Here is a 17,611-nt window from a genome sequence, read left to right as displayed (position 1 = left end):
TTAATTGGAATACGCTGGATCTATTTGCATAGTCTCTAGTGATATTCACGTGCAAGTATTAGGTGGTTTCTATAGATGGCCATGGTGCGGGGACGGGAATAAGTTAGAGCCTCACGGCAGTCACCTCAAAACATATTACAGTACGCAAGCAGCATAGTTGCCTATCTAGTTCTATCAACTCTGACTCATACGGAGTGGCTTGAAACCGTCAAAAGGCTGCCTCCCTCTTCCCAAGCCCTGTGACATGGTCATAGCGGATCTCGAAATGTTGGATCGCCTCTAGCTTCCTGTTACGTGATTGGCTCTCGCGTATTCATGTCTTAAGATGGCAGGTCTGTGAACTCGGCGCATGCCATTCACGAAACCAGGCAGCAAGGCTCTAGATAGTTGCAAAGAAATAAAAAGGACTCCCAAGAGCTCAATTCTGTGTTCATAAGTTCAATTCCCACGATCTGATCATCTCAAAGCAATCGGCAAAACGCGGTCAAGATGGAAGACCAGCAAGACAGCATCATGAGCCAAGGCCTATTCATTGGCCTCTTGGAAATGATATTTCCAGGCATGACATATCTCCCCTACTTCGCCGCCTTCGCGTTCCTGATCAAGTACGCTCTTGAATCTTGGTCCGAATCAATCACTGCACGGTTCATCTCCACCGTTGAGATCCACGCCCAGGATGAAACGTATAATTATCTTATGAACTGGGTCTCGAGAAACAACATCTCCCAGGACAATTATCGTCTCCAAGCTTCCGCTTCACTGAACAACTCTTCCTTCAACTGGTCAGATGAGCAGGATGATAAACCTGACGTTGACGATGATGAGGAAGATGATCCCGTCGGCAGGCAGATCAATGAGATGCGGTCGAAATCATCGACATCATTGAATAATGCTAAGCCTCTGTACTGGACCCCTGCTTTTGGCACACACTTCTTTAGATATGAGGGTCGCATGTTGGCGTTTACTAGGTCGCTTGAGAGCACAAACTATACATCTACACCACGACAGCCTGAGAAACTGGCCATATCCTGCCTTGGCCGAGACGCCACGGTTCTCAAACGACTGCTCTATAACGCTCGCATAGACTTTTCCGAGAAGCAGAAGGGGAAGACTGGTATTTTTCGCGCCACCAAGCTCTACAGTGAAGATGAGTTGTCATGGACTCGCTGCATGTCTAAAGCAACGAGACCCATGTCCACAATCGCTCTAGATGAACATCTTAAGGAAAAGCTTGTCAAGGACCTTCGCCGGTACCTCGATCGTCAGACCAAGCACTGGTATGCGACAAGGGGCATACCATATCGTCGCGGATATCTCTTCTCAGGACCTCCCGGTACCGGCAAAACAAGCCTAACTCTGGCGGCAGCTGGTCTCATGGGTCTGGACATCTACATGGTCAATCTAAATTCCCCACGTATAAACGAGGATAGCCTTGCCTCTCTCTTTCAAAAGCTGCCGTATACGTGTATGGTCTTGCTTGAAGATATTGACGCTACAGGATTAGCTCAGAGACGTGGCGCAGACACAGCGACGATGGGATCTCAAGGACGAAAGAAGAAGAATGCAGAACGTCTCTCACTCTCAGGTCTGCTCAACATAATCGACGGTGCAGCAGCTCAAGAAGGACGCGTTCTCGTCATGACTTCAAATCACACCGAGAATATTGACCCAGCTCTTATTCGACCTGGCAGAATCGACTTTACGATCAACTTCCAGCTTGCTACGTCAGAAGCAGCCGAAGCTCTCTTCACTCAAATGTTCGACGCTCCGGATGTGGATCATGAATCAGAGAAGAAGGCGGTGAAATCGTTGCAGGACCAGGCGAGGGAGTTTAGGGATAAGATACCAAATCTTGCTCTTAGTCCTGCAGCTATTCAGGGATTCTTACTCACGCATCAGGAAGATCCTGATGGTGCTCTTGCTGCTGTTGATGATTGGGTGCAGGATGCTCTGAAGCAGAAGGATGCTGTCGCTGAAGAAGCTGTCGAGTCTGAGAAAGAAGCAACGGACTCTGAAGAGGATGAAGATAGCGATGCGGGTTCTGATACTTCCTATAAGAGATGAGAAGTGGTTGTAAATATACATAGGCAAATGAGAGAGTTTTGTAACTCAAAGCTATGTGCTCAATGTAATTGGTGTATTTAACCTTTAATTCCTATTTGCTCTGCATGGCTGAGGCGAAGTAGAAGACTGCCTTGGCGCTTACATGCATAACTGAAGGGGAATACGTCAACAGATACCAAAGGTATTTTATTGTAACCAATGAAGGCCTTACAAAATGAACATTAGGCTTTTCAACATGATGTTAGGCAGCAAGGCGTTCTGGCCAACCTGGGCATTCTTTCTCATTATCAACGCACCACGTTTAAAGCTTCTATGATTTTCCCCCAATATTCATCTCGTTATCGATTATGCCTCCAGACGCTCCGCCAGCCCCTGCGCTGTACCGACGCGATCTATATAATCGGGAAATACGTCTGGCTCTTATCTATAATGACAAGTGGCAAGATCCAATTTCGTGTGCCTTCAAGTACACCAAGCTCGAGAGTCGTGCCCCGCAATCTTATTCAGCGCTGTCCTACGTTTGGGGATCGTCCCGGGCCACGGAGACTATTCAAATCGATGGACATGACCATGATATCAGCATTAATCTCGCTTGTGCTATTCGTCATCTCAGGGAGGAGAGGAATTCTGTTCTGATTTGGATTGATGCTTTGGTGAGGACTTCTTTCTTGTCTTTGACTTAATATGTAAGATATTAATTAACTTTTATAGTGTATCAACCAATGCGATATTGGTGAAAGAAATTCCCAAGTTGCAATGATGCGTGACATTTACGCTTCTGCACAACAAGTTATTGTGTTCTTGGGTCATGGCTCTTACCATAGGATCCCTAAGAACTATGCAACAAAGTGTTTGCTCGCTCCCATACAATTCTCGAATGATGACCAGGATGGTTCTTTGATCACTCTGTTTAGCAATTCTTGGGAGACGATGTGCAGACAGGCAGAGTGGTATTCGTTTTGCACTATATGCGTCATACGAGCCCTATCAGACATTGATAGATATAGGGCAACGATTAAGTGTATTGCGGATGGAAAGGCTTCATCTCGGTTAAAGCTGTTTGAGCTTGTTCGACGATTCATCAACAGTCAATGGTGGCAACGTGTGTGGGTTATTCAGGAGGCCACAGTTACGTCTCAAATATCTGTTCAATACGGCAATGTCAAGGTGCCATGGGAAGTATTTGCACGGTCTGCAAACACGTGTGATAGCCTGGGCTGGGGTCGACAAGATACAGGGTCTGAGCTATTCATAGGCATTGAGAGAGAACACGCCAAAGTCCTGCCAGTGCTTTCAAAGCAGATATTCGAGATTGAACGACTACGTACGGAGTGGGCTGACGGAAAAGAGACTACCCTTTTGTCGCTTTTACAAGAGTTCTCAAGCCGCAAGGCCACCGATGACCGAGACAAAGTATTTGCTCTACTCGGCCTCGCAAAGGATATCAAAACAATCAAACCAAAATATTCACTGAGCACAGTCGAAGTCTATCGGAGCACCGTCACTGATCTGATCAAGCACAGTGGCTCGCTGATAGCCCTTTCCGGCGACATGAAAAGGAAAAACAGTGGCGGTATCCCATCCTGGATCCCCGATTGGAGTGTTGGAATGGAAGAGCCAGATCGTCGGCGCATGCAACTTGATGGATTGTACAAGCCTTTCCCGCGTTGGCGGATCGTATTGATCGACCACGAACTTGAGTACTGGGAGACTGTGACAATGGACATGCATAGCCTTTACGAAGAGATAGAAAGCGGGAAAAGGAGACTGATCCCAAAAGACATCATTGATGGTTTAATCTTCTACGAGAGGATTCTGACAAGAATTTATGGGTCAGCGCCGATGGATATCGACAGTCTCGATCCTCCAGAGGAACGGGCCATCCATCAGTGTGTATCAATCTATACGCGATTTCAGCACGATGGCTCGAACTTCTGGTACAGAACATCAATTGAGACAGTTATTCAAGCACACTTATCCCTACCAATGACACCATCTTTTGGAGAGTGGTACAGACTGGATATTCTCAGGTGCTGCTCCATGATTTACTGCAGAAGGACCCTTGACTGTTGGCTGAAGAAAGTAAAAGATCTCGAAACAGAGCGGTACTTAACAAATTGTTTATTCATATCGGACCAAGAGAAAGAGGAGATCGTGGCAAAGAATTGCGAGCCTCCCACTATCGAGACTCTCACATCTAGGGATGCTGCTAGGACGTGGATCGAAGGCATGCGCGAAAATTTTTATACAATCACAGAATACATCACAGACAAGGCTTTTGCTGAGATTTGCCGATCGAGGCCAATCTTGCAGGAGGCACTGTGTTCATTAACGTGGGAAGCGACTGTCGCCCTGAAGAACGACTCGACTTTGGACGCTTCTATGCCATTTTTTTTCAATCAAGGAACACTTGCCAATGGGGGGCTGCTAAGTCAACTTTCTCATCTAATGCGTGTGGCTTCACGTATTCTGAGCCTCTGGGCCCTACCTGGTGCATTTGAAGCAGTGCAACAGGCCAAAGATGCCTGCAGAAGCCTTTTAAACTTGCACTGCAACAGAAATCTCAGCTCCACTTATCATGACTATGCGGCGTTGTTTTCAAAAGCCTTTGTTTTCAGGGGCTCGGCGACGTGGATGCGGCATCTCAGAGATGACGACCAACCAAAGATGTCCCTCTACCACGATCACTTTCTGAAATTCAGGAGTGAGAAACAATATGAAGCATCCAGAGAGAGCAAAAATGTATTTCATATAAGCTCAAAGTTCATTGTTATTGTCGGCCAGTGTACTGAGAGGTTGCTCACCTGGGTTGATGCGGCCTCCCGCATTTTTACGATCAGTCAGTGGGTGCTAGTTGCGCAGAAGCTAATAGAGCCAGATTCTGCTGTGAGCTTTGTTAGAGCTCTTGTCGGAGACATATATGAGGAGTCACCTGGGAAGTTTCGTCGACTTGGTCAACCTGAGATCAGACTAGTGCAGAAGTGGTTTGTATCCTGCCTACTACCCCAGCTCTGTGATATGAATCCAGCGGTACATGACGAGTATTGGACAAGCCTTTTATCTACCGAAGTTGAGTCTGATATTAAGTTGTGTGACATGAAGTTATTCGACACGGAGATGAGGCTTACGACTGAAGGGAGGGTGTTTTTCATTACAGAGGACCACAGAATGGGATTTGGACCAGGATCAATGGCAGTAGGGGATGAGATAAGAATTTTGCCAGGTGGTAACAGCCCGTTTGTGTTGCGGCCGATTGGTAAGACCGGAATTAATTCGGAGCCTTCATATGAAGTTATTGGAGATTGTTTCTTTCTGTTGGACTCCCAGGAGAAGGATGACGGTGAGGATGGTCTACTACAAGGATGCCTTCCCGTGGAGATCCTGGGTGAGCTTCTTCCAACAGGTTATGAGTCTAATGATATTCTCTTGTTATAATAGTTTTGAAGTATATATATATATCCTATATCTCTTCCATGTCATTCGGATAGAAAACATGCTGAGAAGATTCTTTACGATCTTTGACATTTGCTCAGATTGAACAAAGAGGACATGACAATTCAAAATTCAGAAGACGTGCTAATTAAATAGGCATAGAAATCCCAAGTCGCTCAGTGAAAGGACTATTCCAGATACCCGTCGAGTTCATCTCCCCATAAACAGCCAACCACCTCTCCGACTCAGGATACATCTTTTCCAAATCTCCCTTCTTAACAGTATCCAAGTCCAACCCCCAATGAACCCTAACACCATCCCCCTCCTCCCCGTTACACAGCTCCTTTCTCATCAACTTCAACAGCTCCTCCCCAGTCTTGACCCCGAACAACATATCCATCTCAACCATCATCGTCGTCCTCCCCTGCTGCGGTGCCAAAAACGCACTGGACTCTTTAACAAACCTCAAAGCAAACGGCCCAGCTAAAAACCACTTCTTCTCACTAGCTGCTTTCTGGAACAGCGCAAGAATACGATCAACGATGGAGACTATATCCTTGTTGGCGTCGAAGGATAGTTCCATGGCGTAGGCTTTTACGTCGTCGACAGCGCCGATGTTGAGGACTTTGAAGCTCTTGTCGATGTAGTGCTTCACGGGGAGGCTCTTCATGGCGGTGGTGATTATGCCCGGGCTGTGGAGCGGCCAGCGGTTGAGGATCCAGACGAGGATGTCTTCGACCCAGTGGTGTTGGGCGAGAAGGCCAGCGAGCCAGTTGTCGAAACCACGACTGCCTTCGTGTTTTGTAGCGTTTGAGACTGTGCGAATGGTGGTGACGGCGACGTTTCGGCCGAGTGTCTCATAAGGGTTCAGGTCAATCTCGAAGTAGTGATTTTGCAAAGGTGCAGAAGCAAGACCACCTGCAAGTTGGGTCTTGTAGTCTTGCCAAGTTGTCAATGAGCGGACTTCGCTGAGAAAGAACGTGGGTACGACTTCAATGATATAAGAGTAGACAAGGCCCAGACAGCCCATCGAGATAAGTGCGGCTTGGAACCAATCATCGTCCTGCTTAAGTTCCTGAGCATCGCCCGGGACGAACTTGGCAGGATCAGTGATTCCATCCTTTGGCTCAATCTGATAAACTTTTCCAGTTTCTGAAACAAGGATGATAGCTCGAACAAGGCTGGCAAGATTTCCAGAATCTTTACCACTGCCATGGGTACCAGTCGTTATAGCTCCGACAAGAGTCTGTCCATCATACGCCCCCATAGTCGCGAGAGCTTTCCCCATCTTATCAAGCTGCGAGTTCAAATCTTTGATCGTGATTCCACTCTCAACAAGAACATGATCTGAAGCTTTAGGAGGCTCTTTCAAAGTCTCAGAGTTCAACTTCAAGAACTTGTTCATGCCATGAGGATCGAGTAGAATTCCATCAGTAGGACAAATGTTCGAGAAGGAATGTCCCGAGCCCACAGCTCTAACATTGAGTTTCTGTTCTCTGCCATCTTTAACAGCTTGAACAAGGTCTGGTAGCCCCTTGGGATAGCGCAAGAATTTGGGGGTGCATTTTTGTTGCCCGATGCAATTTTCCCATGTTGTTTTAGGGCCGGGTCGAGGTCTTGCAAACTCGTCGCGCGGAGACTTGGGGACTCCTTCGATAGAGTCCTTGAGATTCTTAATCTCTTGGAAGAGTTCACCGTTGAGGGATGGGTCGATTGTTCGACGGTGAATTTCTTCAGCGAGGGTAGTGTTTGTTCGATCATTGTCGAACTTCTGGACGAGCTCTGCTGCGGACAGATTCTGAAGATCCATGATGAAGTGAAGCAAATACAAAATAACTTGTAGAGGAACGATATAATTTTATTTATCGGGTCATTGCTGACACTTTATAGTGGTTTCCCGGCGCCATTTGCTCTAAGAATGTGAAGTGGTCGACTGAGACATATTGACCAAAGTTCCATTCTCATGGACGATATACGGCGACTACGCAGCCACAGTTGACTACGACTCGCACTCTAAAACGAGATACTGCAGAATCTATAGCTGGCTAGACCGTTATATGGGTCAGCTGCGTCGCTGAGAGTTTGAGCAGCTGAAAATCAATGCAAAGTTATCACATTCGAAGGCTTTTGATCACAAGCCAGTTCCAAGTCTAGCCGTTTAGAAATATTCAGCTTCCAAAGAGTTGTTTTTTCTCTGACCGTGTGGCTGCTGTTGGCCTAGCTTGGAACGGCTGAATAGCTCAGCTCGCCACATCGAGAACCCAGTGTCAGACAAGCACACCTCCAAGTCTCTGACTCTAACCCCCCAATAGAACAAGAAAAAGGGATCTAAGTAAGGCACATAGCCAAATATTGCGATCTTATCTTTTAGCTGGCCTAATGGCATCACCTGTATCCACAGCCAGGACTGGGAAGATAATATTGGTTCCATCGGGCGAGAAGCAATTCATCTTGGTTATCGAGATCATAGTCTCACCATTCGGACAAAATCATATACAAGAAGTATTAACCCACCAGGCCCAGCCCAGCCCAACCTCATTACTGCTGTCCATTAAACCCCGTGAACCCATTGACACCATTCCCCAACGTATCAAAACCAGGATATATCTGTCCCCAATTGACAAACTCCGTCTGCGGCGTCATGCCCCCCGTGGGAATAAGCTGCTCAGGCATAATCTGCGGATACATCACCCCATTATTCCAAGCCTGCACATCCGCCCCATCCATCCCCATCATCAGCCCCTCAAACCCCGTAGCAGGAACTATCTCATTTACCGTCTCAGGCACCTGACTTCCCCGCAACGCAGTCCTAACAGTCCTGACACTATCCCTATGCCCAAGCATAACACTCCCGCTCTCTTCAGATCCATCGTCCATTACAACGCCGGAATCGGGGCGGGGCATTATACCACGGGGCTTGCGGACGCTTTGTGTTGTTTGGGAGCGGAGGATGTCGTTCTTTTTGTTGCTGCGGTTTGTGTAGGGCATGCTTTGGGCGTTGGCGATGCATTGGTCTAGAGTCTCGATGAAGCATTGGTAGAATTTTGTGGAGAGGGTTTCGAGGGTGGCGGGGTTGGAGATTTTGTCAAGGAGGGAGTATTTGAGCTGGTCGAATGCTTCGCGGTACTTGGCTTCGACTTCGAAGTGTTCAATCACCGGTGTGTATTCTGCAAGAATAAGCATCTATCCTTGATAGCCACGAGTGACGAGTACTTACCATATGGTCGGACATCACTATCGTCATCATCGGGAAACACAATGTTCCAGATCTCCTTCCACTGAACCTCTGGTGAAGTACCACTCGCCCGCTTTCTGCTTAACAGCTTTGTGGCAGTCTGGGGATCGATACCACTCTCAGCATCAGCATCAGCAATGTCACACATATACTCCTTCGGCAAACGTTGATGATCACGTAGTTCTTTGCGCGTAGAAAAGTCGCGGCTACAGCGGTCGCAGACGAAAGCAGATGGATCATCGCGCTTGTGCTGTTTAACAATGTGTTGCCTTCAAAATGTCAGTAGGACTCTTGTAGAAGAGGAGGATTTGACCAACCTGAGCTCAGCGAACTTGGGGAAATAAGTCATCGCGCAGCTATGATGATCCCTCACATTGAACCGATGAGGATTCCTCTTTCGGAACGGACAACTTAATCGAAGATTCTCATCCTCTTTAGGATTCGGTCTCGAGCGCTTGGTCGGCAAGTATCCCGACCCTTCACCATCGCTAAACTCCTCACCGTCGTCTTCACGCCTCCCTTGCTTCTTCCTCTTTCCGCCCCGGCGATCGCCATTAGCGTCTTGCGAGGGTGTAGAGGAAGAGCTTGATGTTGACATTGTGTGCGACAATTGACCATCTGAAGCAGATTGCCAAATATGCTGACTTATGTTTTGGGTAAAGTTGGATACGAGGCTTTGGACCTTGTCTTGAGGGATTGAGACGTCATTAAGATCGACGCCGTAGATGACCTGAAGTGCGTAATTGAGCACCGAGTTTGCATCCTCTTGCGACACTTCTTCAGAATCGTCTTCATCATCATTAGAAACATCATCCGTGCGATGCGACTCTGTCGTAGGCGTAAGAACCCTCTCCTCTTTGATAAAGGACTCCGTACTGGGGCTGCGACCGTAAGCGACACGATCGCACGGAACCATCGGAACACTCACCTCTCAGGCCTAACCTCTTGCACAACAGGTCTCCCATGCGCCTCATTCAAATTCCTAATCTTGATGTCAAACTCAGGATATCCCGTAATAATCGCGTCCTCATCTTCATTAACAAAAGTCGAGCAAGTCCCACTAGACGGATTATGTCGATGGCAGATCCGACTCGCAGGCCTCGACCCATCCAGCGTCGCAGCAGCAAACTGCTCCTGGATCGAGCTCGCATACGTGGTACTTATCGGACTAGCCAGCGTAGAAAGCGAATGCGTCGTCGCAGAATCAGGCACATTCGCCGAAGAAATACTACTCATCGACGACTCGGTCGGCGATCTGAGACGAAAAGCCCCGGGGGTGAAGTGTAAGCTCTCAGGGACTTTTTTGCCATTTCGTTGGTTTAAAGAGGGGAATTTGGAGAGCGTTGCGTCTCGCATGCGCAGAGGAAGATGGTGAAGACCAGCTTCGCCGATGTGGTTATTATCTCCCATTTTTGCGATGCGCTTTTAAGAAAAAAGAAATGGAGTAGATTCTGGAGCCGTTAGGTTGTGTGCATAAAGATTGATGCCATTGAAGATGTTTCGGAACTTAAACTTACAGGGTGAGATTAAAGGGATATTTTATGCGAAGGGTTGTAATACAGATGAAACAAGCAAGGTCAAAGGAGTGTTGTTGACAGACGATTGAAAGAGTGGATTAACCCGGCAGGTTTGACAATAATTAAGTATGTATGATCGAGTGAGAGAAACAGAAGGGCATAAGCAGGCAGTGTTATATTCATGGAAACAGAAACAAGGGAGAGACCCCGTCGGACATCCGTTTCACCTCATCTCACTCCTCCCTCTCGCACAGGTTGCCTCGCCGGAAGCCTGCAGCCCAAAAGTCCTAGACTGTTGATCTAATTGGCAAGGCCGTTTTATTCTGGTCCACTGCGCTGGTATGAATGGGGTAAGACTCGAGATGATCCTTGATGACAGGGGTTTGTGATTCGCTCGTGATGGCCGTTGTTGCATGGGCTGTGTTGCTTGTCTTCCAGGCACCAGAAAATGAACTGATCAGCCCTATGGTCCTGGTTCTAGTGGTTCGCTCACGGGTCAGTGTTGGGGGCTGGCTGATGCCATCGTGTTCATTTCACCGTCCCCTAGGTTGAGTCTGACGTGCTGTCGCTTATCGAATGCAGATGATGTGGCGTTATCGCTTAAATCTGTGAGCAACAGTAACGACGCACAGCATAATGCAAGCAATTTACTCAATTAAACACGCTTTTAATGGCGCCCATCGAGGCTATGAGCTAGCTTCTGCCCCTCCATCATAAAAGCAGCTCAAACAGCACCTCACTCTCCAACCTTCAGAATCTCAGCAGCCCTCAAAACAGCCTTCGCACTCCTTTCAACCCACTCCTCAGCCTGCGTCAAATTCCCCTGATCCAAACTATCCTGCACCGCCGGGAAAACATCTGCACCATACCCACTATCCAACCCCGGCGCACTAACAACATTGTAAAATGAGAATCTACCCGGCAGCAATCCCTCGCTCGCGAAACCTCTACTGAAGGCTTTGTACGCTGAATTAACAGCACCCAACAGAACAGTATCGTTCAAGGCTACAGCTTGCTTGGCTAGCGTAGAGATGCGCTTTCCTGCTTCTTCAAAGGACGATACTGCCGAGGAGAGGGGCGTGAGGTCAAGGTCGTAAGAGGGGAAGCGGTCGGTGAGCTTTTCTTCGAGATCTTCGAAAATGTCACGAAGGGCGGTGCCGGCGTGAGTGAGATCAAAGGGGATGAGGGGATCGTCGGCGATGTGGTAGGTCAGGAGAGTCACGAATTGACCCATTGCTGCGTGGAGGTGGAAGCCTGGGTCTGCATATTCACTCATCCAGCGATGTGTATCGTAGAGACTGAATCATGTAAGTCATTACCATGGTAAGCAGAATGGAGATACTTACGTATGGTATGCGTAAACAGAATCTTTAGGACCAGGACCTCCAGCAATATCAAGCTGCAAACAGTTAGTCAAATCCCCATCTAGATCTCACCTTGCACTCACAGAAGTGATTCCGTTATGGTAGAAAGCAGCATAGTCACTTCCACTACCCATAGCAGGCAAAACACCCTCAGTCGCATTAAACCAAGCATCATACAGCGTCGGTCCAGCGCCATAACCCTCAGGGAAGATAATCTTCTTCATCGTCTCAATAGCAATAGTCTGGATCTCACCTGATCCAACAATCTCGGCTCTTGGACCAGAAACAGCAGTGTCGAGGTTGATATACGCAACTGTCTTTTCAATCAGTTCCGGAAGATGGTCCTCGACCCATTCGGTGCTGCCCATGAGACCAAACTCTTCAGCGTCCCACGAAGCTAGAATACTGCATTTGTTAGTCTTGAGCTTGGATTGGGTTGGAACGACTTACATTGTACGACGAGGCTTCCATCCGTTCTCGACGAGCTTACCAAAGGCCTTGGCCATCTCAATAAGCAACGCACCACCCGACACCGCATCCGCCGCACCACCAGCCGTCCACCCATCTCTATGATTACCAATAATGACATACTCATCCTCATTTGTGCCATTAATCGAAGCAATAACATCCCACGCCGGTTCAAGCCTCGTATCCATGATATTCACAAGATTGAGCGTAGCTCCTGGTGCAGGACCACTATGATACGTAACATTTGAAAATGCGCCCTTGTAGTTAGTCCTGTTCACTGTTTCGGCAGAGAGACCGTGGTTGTCGAGGGCGTGAAGAAGTTGAAGGCCGTCACGGGGGGAGATGGGGATTGATGGGATGGAAGGGCCGTAAGGGGTTATGTCGGCGCGGGGAGAGTCTTTGTGGGAGGCGTAGCCGATTGTTGAGGGGTCGCCGAAGGAGAGGGAGCCCCAGCGGGTGCTGCCTCTTTGGATGGAGGAGGGGTGACGAGCAGGGCCGTCTGAGATGTGTTAACATGTGCTGATATTGGAGGAGTGTGTATGATACTGACCTGGGTATGGCAGGTAACCGTTGGCTTCTGTGATCTCACCATCCTCAAGGGGATCGGTGTAGAGAATAGTTCCAATCATGCCGTGAGCCTGTCATAAATTAGTCTCCGGTTCTTCATGATCGAGAGACAGAAAATCACCTCAGCGTTCTTGATCTTGACTCCACGGTTCGCGCCGCCATACTGAGCCAGGGCAATCTTCCCCTTCAGCTCAACACCAAGATCCTTGAGCTTCTGATAATCCTCCCTCGAGCCACGCCTATCACTACCATTAGCCATGCCGGTGAAACCTCAAGGTCATACCCTTACCCCACGTAAACATATTCAGCATTGACCCTCCCACTACCAGAAAGCGCATGATACGCAACCTGCTCATTAGGATTTCTCGTCTGCTCATCAACATCCAACTTGTCCTCCAGCCTCTGGACCTCATGCACACTCCCATCAGGCCTCTTCAAACTAAGCGTACTCTCAATTGGCTCCGTATACGTGATCCAATACTCATCAATCCAAGACTCCCAACCTGCGTCGATCCACTTCTTCTGCGTCCACTCCGCTTGTGATCTGTTATGCCCTGCGAGACGATAGCCAGAGGTGTAGTAGAGGGACCAGTCTGAGATGGAGTTGTTATCGAAGGAATTAACGAGCAGAGTTTCGACTTCAGTGAGGACGGGAGGGAATTCTACGACATCGCGCTTGAGATGACGACTTTGAGAAGTCCGTGATGATCGACGGGCTCGAAGAGCGGAGAGTTCGTCTTTGTCGGGGAGACAAGCGTATACACACGCCGCAGCAACAAGACAAGCAGCCAAGTTCCTAACCATTTTCAACGTATTTCAGTGATCGTGACAAATCCCTCTACACCAGCAGAAACTATATCATATTTATACTACCCCTCAAAGCATCCTTGGCAAACCTCGTGCGGGGGATTTCGACTTACACCCAGTTACGATAAGCTAGCGCTTACACCGCATCTCTGAAAGAGGAATGTCAAGTTCACGAGAGCACAAAATTACCATGAGGATCACGATAAAATGTTGCGTCATACGACGAGGAATTGCTTGGCTCTGGTTGACCTTCCGTGTTGGGGCTTGATCACCGCGTAGCGTCGTATCATGATGATGCGGGGTTGAGGAACTTTTTTGATAGTCCGAGGATTCCGTGAGTTTATTGTGTTTAAGCTTGTTTTTTGAGGTGTTTATCGTGTGGGCTGGACCCGGTTTATGTTTATTGGTTATCTGGGTTGTTTATTAGGCTATTCTCGGTTGTTGAGAGGAACCTTTGACCAGCCCACTGGTCTATTGATATGCAGTGTTCAGCGCTCATTGACCAATGGAGATTAATGAAGTCATGATATAATTGAAGTTTCAAGGTCATTCAATGAAAGTGCTATCGCTATTTGTTCCTCTATTCAACGCCAGGCCATCGCCATAAATGTTCAACATGTTACACCTGTCCCATCCTTTGCTTTTGTTCCTCCCAGATATCCAATTTTACCAACCTTCCCCATACAATATCACCAACTATCTCATGACTTAGTTCCTAGGCTCAACAATCATGGGCCCAGCACCATGAGACTTCTCCTTACTCTCCCTCTCCTCCAGAGAACTTCCATCCTCCTCATCATCCGCCTTCTTGCTCTTCCTAAACAACCTCATGAACCTACCCCAACCCCTCGCCATGCAGTTATAAGCCCACACAAAAGGTGGCGCAAAGAAAAACACAACCTTTGCAAACCACTCATCAGGGAATATCCTAACCAGCACACCCCACGGCAGACTAAACGCCGCAATAAGGATAGAAATCGCCCACTGCACACCATTCAGACCATCAGTGTCAATGTCAAACACACGGCCTCCGATGAAGATGATTCCTATCTGGAGACCGATCATGATGGCGTTGATGAGGATGAAGAACAGGTTGCGGTGGATACCGACGAAGACGTTGAACTTGTTATCGAGACGACGGCAGTTGAGCTCGTTGAAGATCTGCATCCAGACGAACATGTTGAAGATGATGGTGTCGAGCTGGAGCTTTTCGGCGGCGATGGAGGTGTTGTAGCCGAGGATGGAGTCACCGGCGAAGTAGAGAACCAGGACGACGACGACTTGGAAGATGGACTGACCGATGATCATCTTCCACATCTGGGGTTGTTAGTGGCGAAGGCGAAAGGGAGGTGAGAGTTGACTTACGTTCATGGTGATGAGGGGGGCGGACTTGGGTTGGGGAGGTCGGTCGAGGATAGAGTCAGTGGGAGGATCGGTGGCCAAAGCGAGGGCAGCCATGGTGTCCATGATAAGGTTGATCTGCAAAGGTTAGTAACACGAAGACGTCCAAAGATGATTATGACTTACCCAGAGAAGTTGGACTGCCTTGAGAATAGGCTCCATCTTATCGTCATACATGGATGTGACGAAAGACAACAGAACGGCGGTGATGTTGACGGTGATTTGGAACTTCACAAGTTAGTAAGAATTCAACTTCATTACTGGAAAGTGAAAACATACCTGTAAGAACTTCTGCACCGCATCATTGACAGCACGCCCCCACTTCAGCGCAGTAATGATAGAAGCAAAGTTATCATCCATAAGGATAATCTCAGACGCCTCCTTCGCAACCTCTGTCCCCGAAATACCCATAGAGAATCCGATATCCGCGGCCTTAAGAGCAGGTGCATCGTTAGTACCATCGCCAGTCACAGCGACTGTTTCGCCCAAGACCTTGAGACGCGTAACAAGAATACGCTTGTCGTCAGGTGAAGAACGGGCCAGGACTTGAAGACGGGGGATAACTTTGTCAAGCTCTTCCTTGGAAAGCTTGCGGAAGTCAGGACCCTCCATGACGATGCCGTCGGTGAAGATACCGCACTCTGTGGCGATAGCTCGTGCTGTGACGAGGTTATCACCCGTAACCATGCGAGTAACGACGCCAGCGCGTCTGGCATTCTGCACAGCTTGAGGAACACCTTCTCGAACAGGATCTTGAATACCGACGATACCAAGAAGCGTCAAATCACCAAGATTCTCAAGATCAGGCATCTCCTCAAAATCCTTGTACACCAACCCAATAGTACGAAGCGACTTCCTCGCAAAGGCCATGATCGCATCATCAGCCGCCTTGCGATCCAAAGCCTCAACAGCACCAGTCGCCGGGTTAACCTCAGTAGAGCAGAAGCTAACCATGATCTCCGAAGCACCCTTGATGAGAACCCTGTATCCAGCCTGGACCTTAATCACAGCCAGCATGTACTTCTTGACGGAGTTGAAGGGCTCGATGAGGACGATTTGTTCGTTCGCTCGTGCTTCGGAGAGGGACTGCATTCCGAGATGGTCTTTGGCGAGTTGGAGCAGTGCGGTTTCAGTCTTGGAGCCGATGAAGGGGGCGTCGCCTTCGTTGGTGCCCTCGAAGGCGGTGGAGTTTATGGCGACGGATTGTGTGATGAGTTTGCGGGTTGAGGGGGAGAGGGTTGTTGCCCAGGCGGGGATGTCGGAGGTGAAGGTCGAGGAACCGAAACGGCCGGCGGTGACTGTCATTTTATTCGTGGTCTAAGATGTTAGAAGACGGCATTGTGCTGGGAGAGTATTACGTACCAAGGTTCCTGTCTTGTCGGAGCAAATGCAAGTCGCGTTACCCATGGTCTCACACGCTCTGAGGACACGAACGAGGTTGTTCTCCTTCAAGAGACGTGTCGTCGCAAAGGCAAGCGCAAGAGTGACAGCCAGAGGCAAACCCTCAGGAACAGCGACAGCAATGATGGCAATAGCCACGACGAGAAGATCAACAAAAGTAGAAGCCTTCTCCTCAGCTGGTCTATCATCGCCAGGAAGAGAAGCACAGAAGCGGAAGAGCAGAATGAAGAACATGAGGAGTGAAGCACCACCACCAAGCTTGGCAATAGCGACGGCAAGACCTTCGAGTTTCTTCTGGAGAGGTGTAGACTCAATGTCTGTTCGGACAGACATCATGATCTTGCCGAAGCTGCTGTTGACACCGACGGAGGTAACAACAAAGGTACCCATGCCCTCAAGGACACGAGATCCAGAGATGATGAAAGGATCAGGCTCCTTAGTGCGCATAGGGTCGTCGACGAAGCACTTCGCGCCAGGCGTCTTCTTCAAGGCGTCAGATTCGCCAGTGACAGTCGACTCGTCGCATTTGACGTTGTGGCCATCGATGAAGATACCATCAGCGGGGATCAAATCACCAGGCTCAAGGTTCAAAACATCGCCAACAACGACATCAGCGACATTGACAAGCATTGACTTGCCAGATCTGACAACCTTGACCTCACGATCATCCTTCTTGGTGTTGAGCTTCACAAACGCCTTTTCTTTCTGCCAATCGTTATGCGAAGCAACAACCACAACGATGAGAACAGCGCCTAGAATCGCAACGCCCTCAACCCAATCAACGGGCGTAGGATCGCCAGGCTGATGCTTTACACCAAAAGTTTCATACAAACCAAGTGCAAGAGAAATAGTACCGGCAACAGTCAACATGATCAGCACCGCTTCCTGGAACGTAATCCATGCCAATCGCCAAATAGACTTTGGTTTCTTGGCTGGAAGCTGATTGCGACCAAAGACTTTGATACGTGGACAGTTCTGGTTATTCAGCTCATCGACGCTGAGACCAGCTTTCAGATCAACATTGAGACTGCGCGCCAAGCCCGGCAGCCCGCCGAGCCCCTTGAGGACATCGAGGGACTTGGGGTCGAGCAATTGGTTCAGGACCTCAGGGCTATGATTGAAGGGATTGTTGGGGTCGTGAGGGAAGCGCTTCTCGTTGCCAGCATCGAGATATTGGGGAATTTCAGCGGTGTTAATGCTAGGAACAACGGTGGTGTCGCCGGCGGATGATATGGTGCCTACTTCGCTGATGGAGCGCTGGCGAGGATCCAGTAGGGCTTTGGGGTCAAGATGGCCAGACATTGTAGCGGCCCTTGACAGAATAGATATAGTAGAGGAATGATGTGAGCTCCAAA

At 48.7% G+C, this 17,611-nt stretch overlaps 6 protein-coding genes across 7 annotated transcripts; 2 read left to right on the top strand and 4 right to left on the bottom strand.

Annotated features, from left to right (window-relative positions):
- The first annotated feature begins 402 nt into the window (after positions 1-402).
- FVEG_01652 (hypothetical protein) lies at positions 403-2,178 on the top strand. Its single transcript, XM_018888657.1, has one exon. It carries the CDS (start codon positions 490-492, stop codon positions 2,062-2,064), a length of 1,575 nt encoding a protein of 524 aa, XP_018744634.1. The 5' UTR covers positions 403-489; the 3' UTR covers positions 2,065-2,178.
- Positions 2,179-2,411: 233 nt separating this feature from the next.
- On the top strand, positions 2,412-4,054 carry FVEG_14891 (hypothetical protein; the record flags this gene model as incomplete). The annotated part of the gene is made up of 3 exons (XM_018903926.1): positions 2,412-2,717; positions 2,776-3,953; positions 3,982-4,054. 3 exons carry the CDS (start codon positions 2,412-2,414, stop codon positions 4,052-4,054), a joined length of 1,557 nt encoding a protein of 518 aa, XP_018744635.1.
- Positions 4,055-5,609: 1,555 nt separating this feature from the next.
- On the bottom strand, positions 5,610-7,306 carry FVEG_01654 (hypothetical protein; the record flags this gene model as incomplete). The annotated part of the gene is made up of 1 exon (XM_018888658.1): positions 5,610-7,306. The coding sequence occupies one exon, from the start codon at positions 7,304-7,306 to the stop codon at positions 5,645-5,647; it is 1,662 nt and encodes a 553-aa protein (XP_018744636.1). The 3' UTR covers positions 5,610-5,644.
- Positions 7,307-7,850: 544 nt separating this feature from the next.
- Positions 7,851-10,421, bottom strand: FVEG_01655 (hypothetical protein). 2 transcript variants are annotated; one of them, XM_018888659.1, is made up of 5 exons: positions 10,249-10,421; positions 9,660-10,182; positions 9,049-9,612; positions 8,714-9,000; positions 7,851-8,663 (listed from the first exon to the last, which is right to left on the bottom strand). In XM_018888659.1, the coding sequence occupies exons 2-5, from the start codon at positions 10,139-10,141 to the stop codon at positions 8,035-8,037; spliced, it is 1,962 nt and encodes a 653-aa protein (XP_018744637.1). In that variant the 5' UTR covers positions 10,142-10,182; positions 10,249-10,421; the 3' UTR covers positions 7,851-8,034. The 2 variants fall into 2 exon arrangements, with proteins under 2 accessions (XP_018744637.1, XP_018744638.1); XM_018888660.1 differs by having other exon boundaries at positions 9,049-10,182.
- A 563-nt stretch (positions 10,422-10,984) lies between these two features.
- On the bottom strand, positions 10,985-13,451 carry FVEG_01656 (hypothetical protein; the record flags this gene model as incomplete). Its single annotated transcript, XM_018888661.1, has 7 exons — positions 10,985-11,546; positions 11,595-11,647; positions 11,696-12,017; positions 12,063-12,579; positions 12,631-12,718; positions 12,769-12,886; positions 12,937-13,451. The coding sequence occupies 7 exons, from the start codon at positions 13,449-13,451 to the stop codon at positions 10,985-10,987; spliced, it is 2,175 nt and encodes a 724-aa protein (XP_018744639.1).
- Positions 13,452-14,162: 711 nt separating this feature from the next.
- FVEG_01657 (calcium-translocating P-type ATPase, PMCA-type) lies at positions 14,163-17,558 on the bottom strand (the record flags this gene model as incomplete). Its single annotated transcript, XM_018888662.1, has 5 exons — positions 14,163-14,771; positions 14,820-14,933; positions 14,982-15,083; positions 15,135-16,172; positions 16,218-17,558. The coding sequence occupies 5 exons, from the start codon at positions 17,556-17,558 to the stop codon at positions 14,163-14,165; spliced, it is 3,204 nt and encodes a 1,067-aa protein (XP_018744640.1).
- Positions 17,559-17,611: the final 53 nt, after the last annotated feature.

The sequence above is a fragment of the Fusarium verticillioides genome, chromosome 6 (assembly GCF_000149555.1).
Source record: "Fusarium verticillioides 7600 chromosome 6, whole genome shotgun sequence".
Classification (NCBI taxonomy): domain Eukaryota; kingdom Fungi; phylum Ascomycota; class Sordariomycetes; order Hypocreales; family Nectriaceae; genus Fusarium; species Fusarium verticillioides.
The sequence above is the reverse complement of the archived record's forward strand: the minus strand, read 5'-3'. Positions and strand labels throughout refer to the sequence as shown.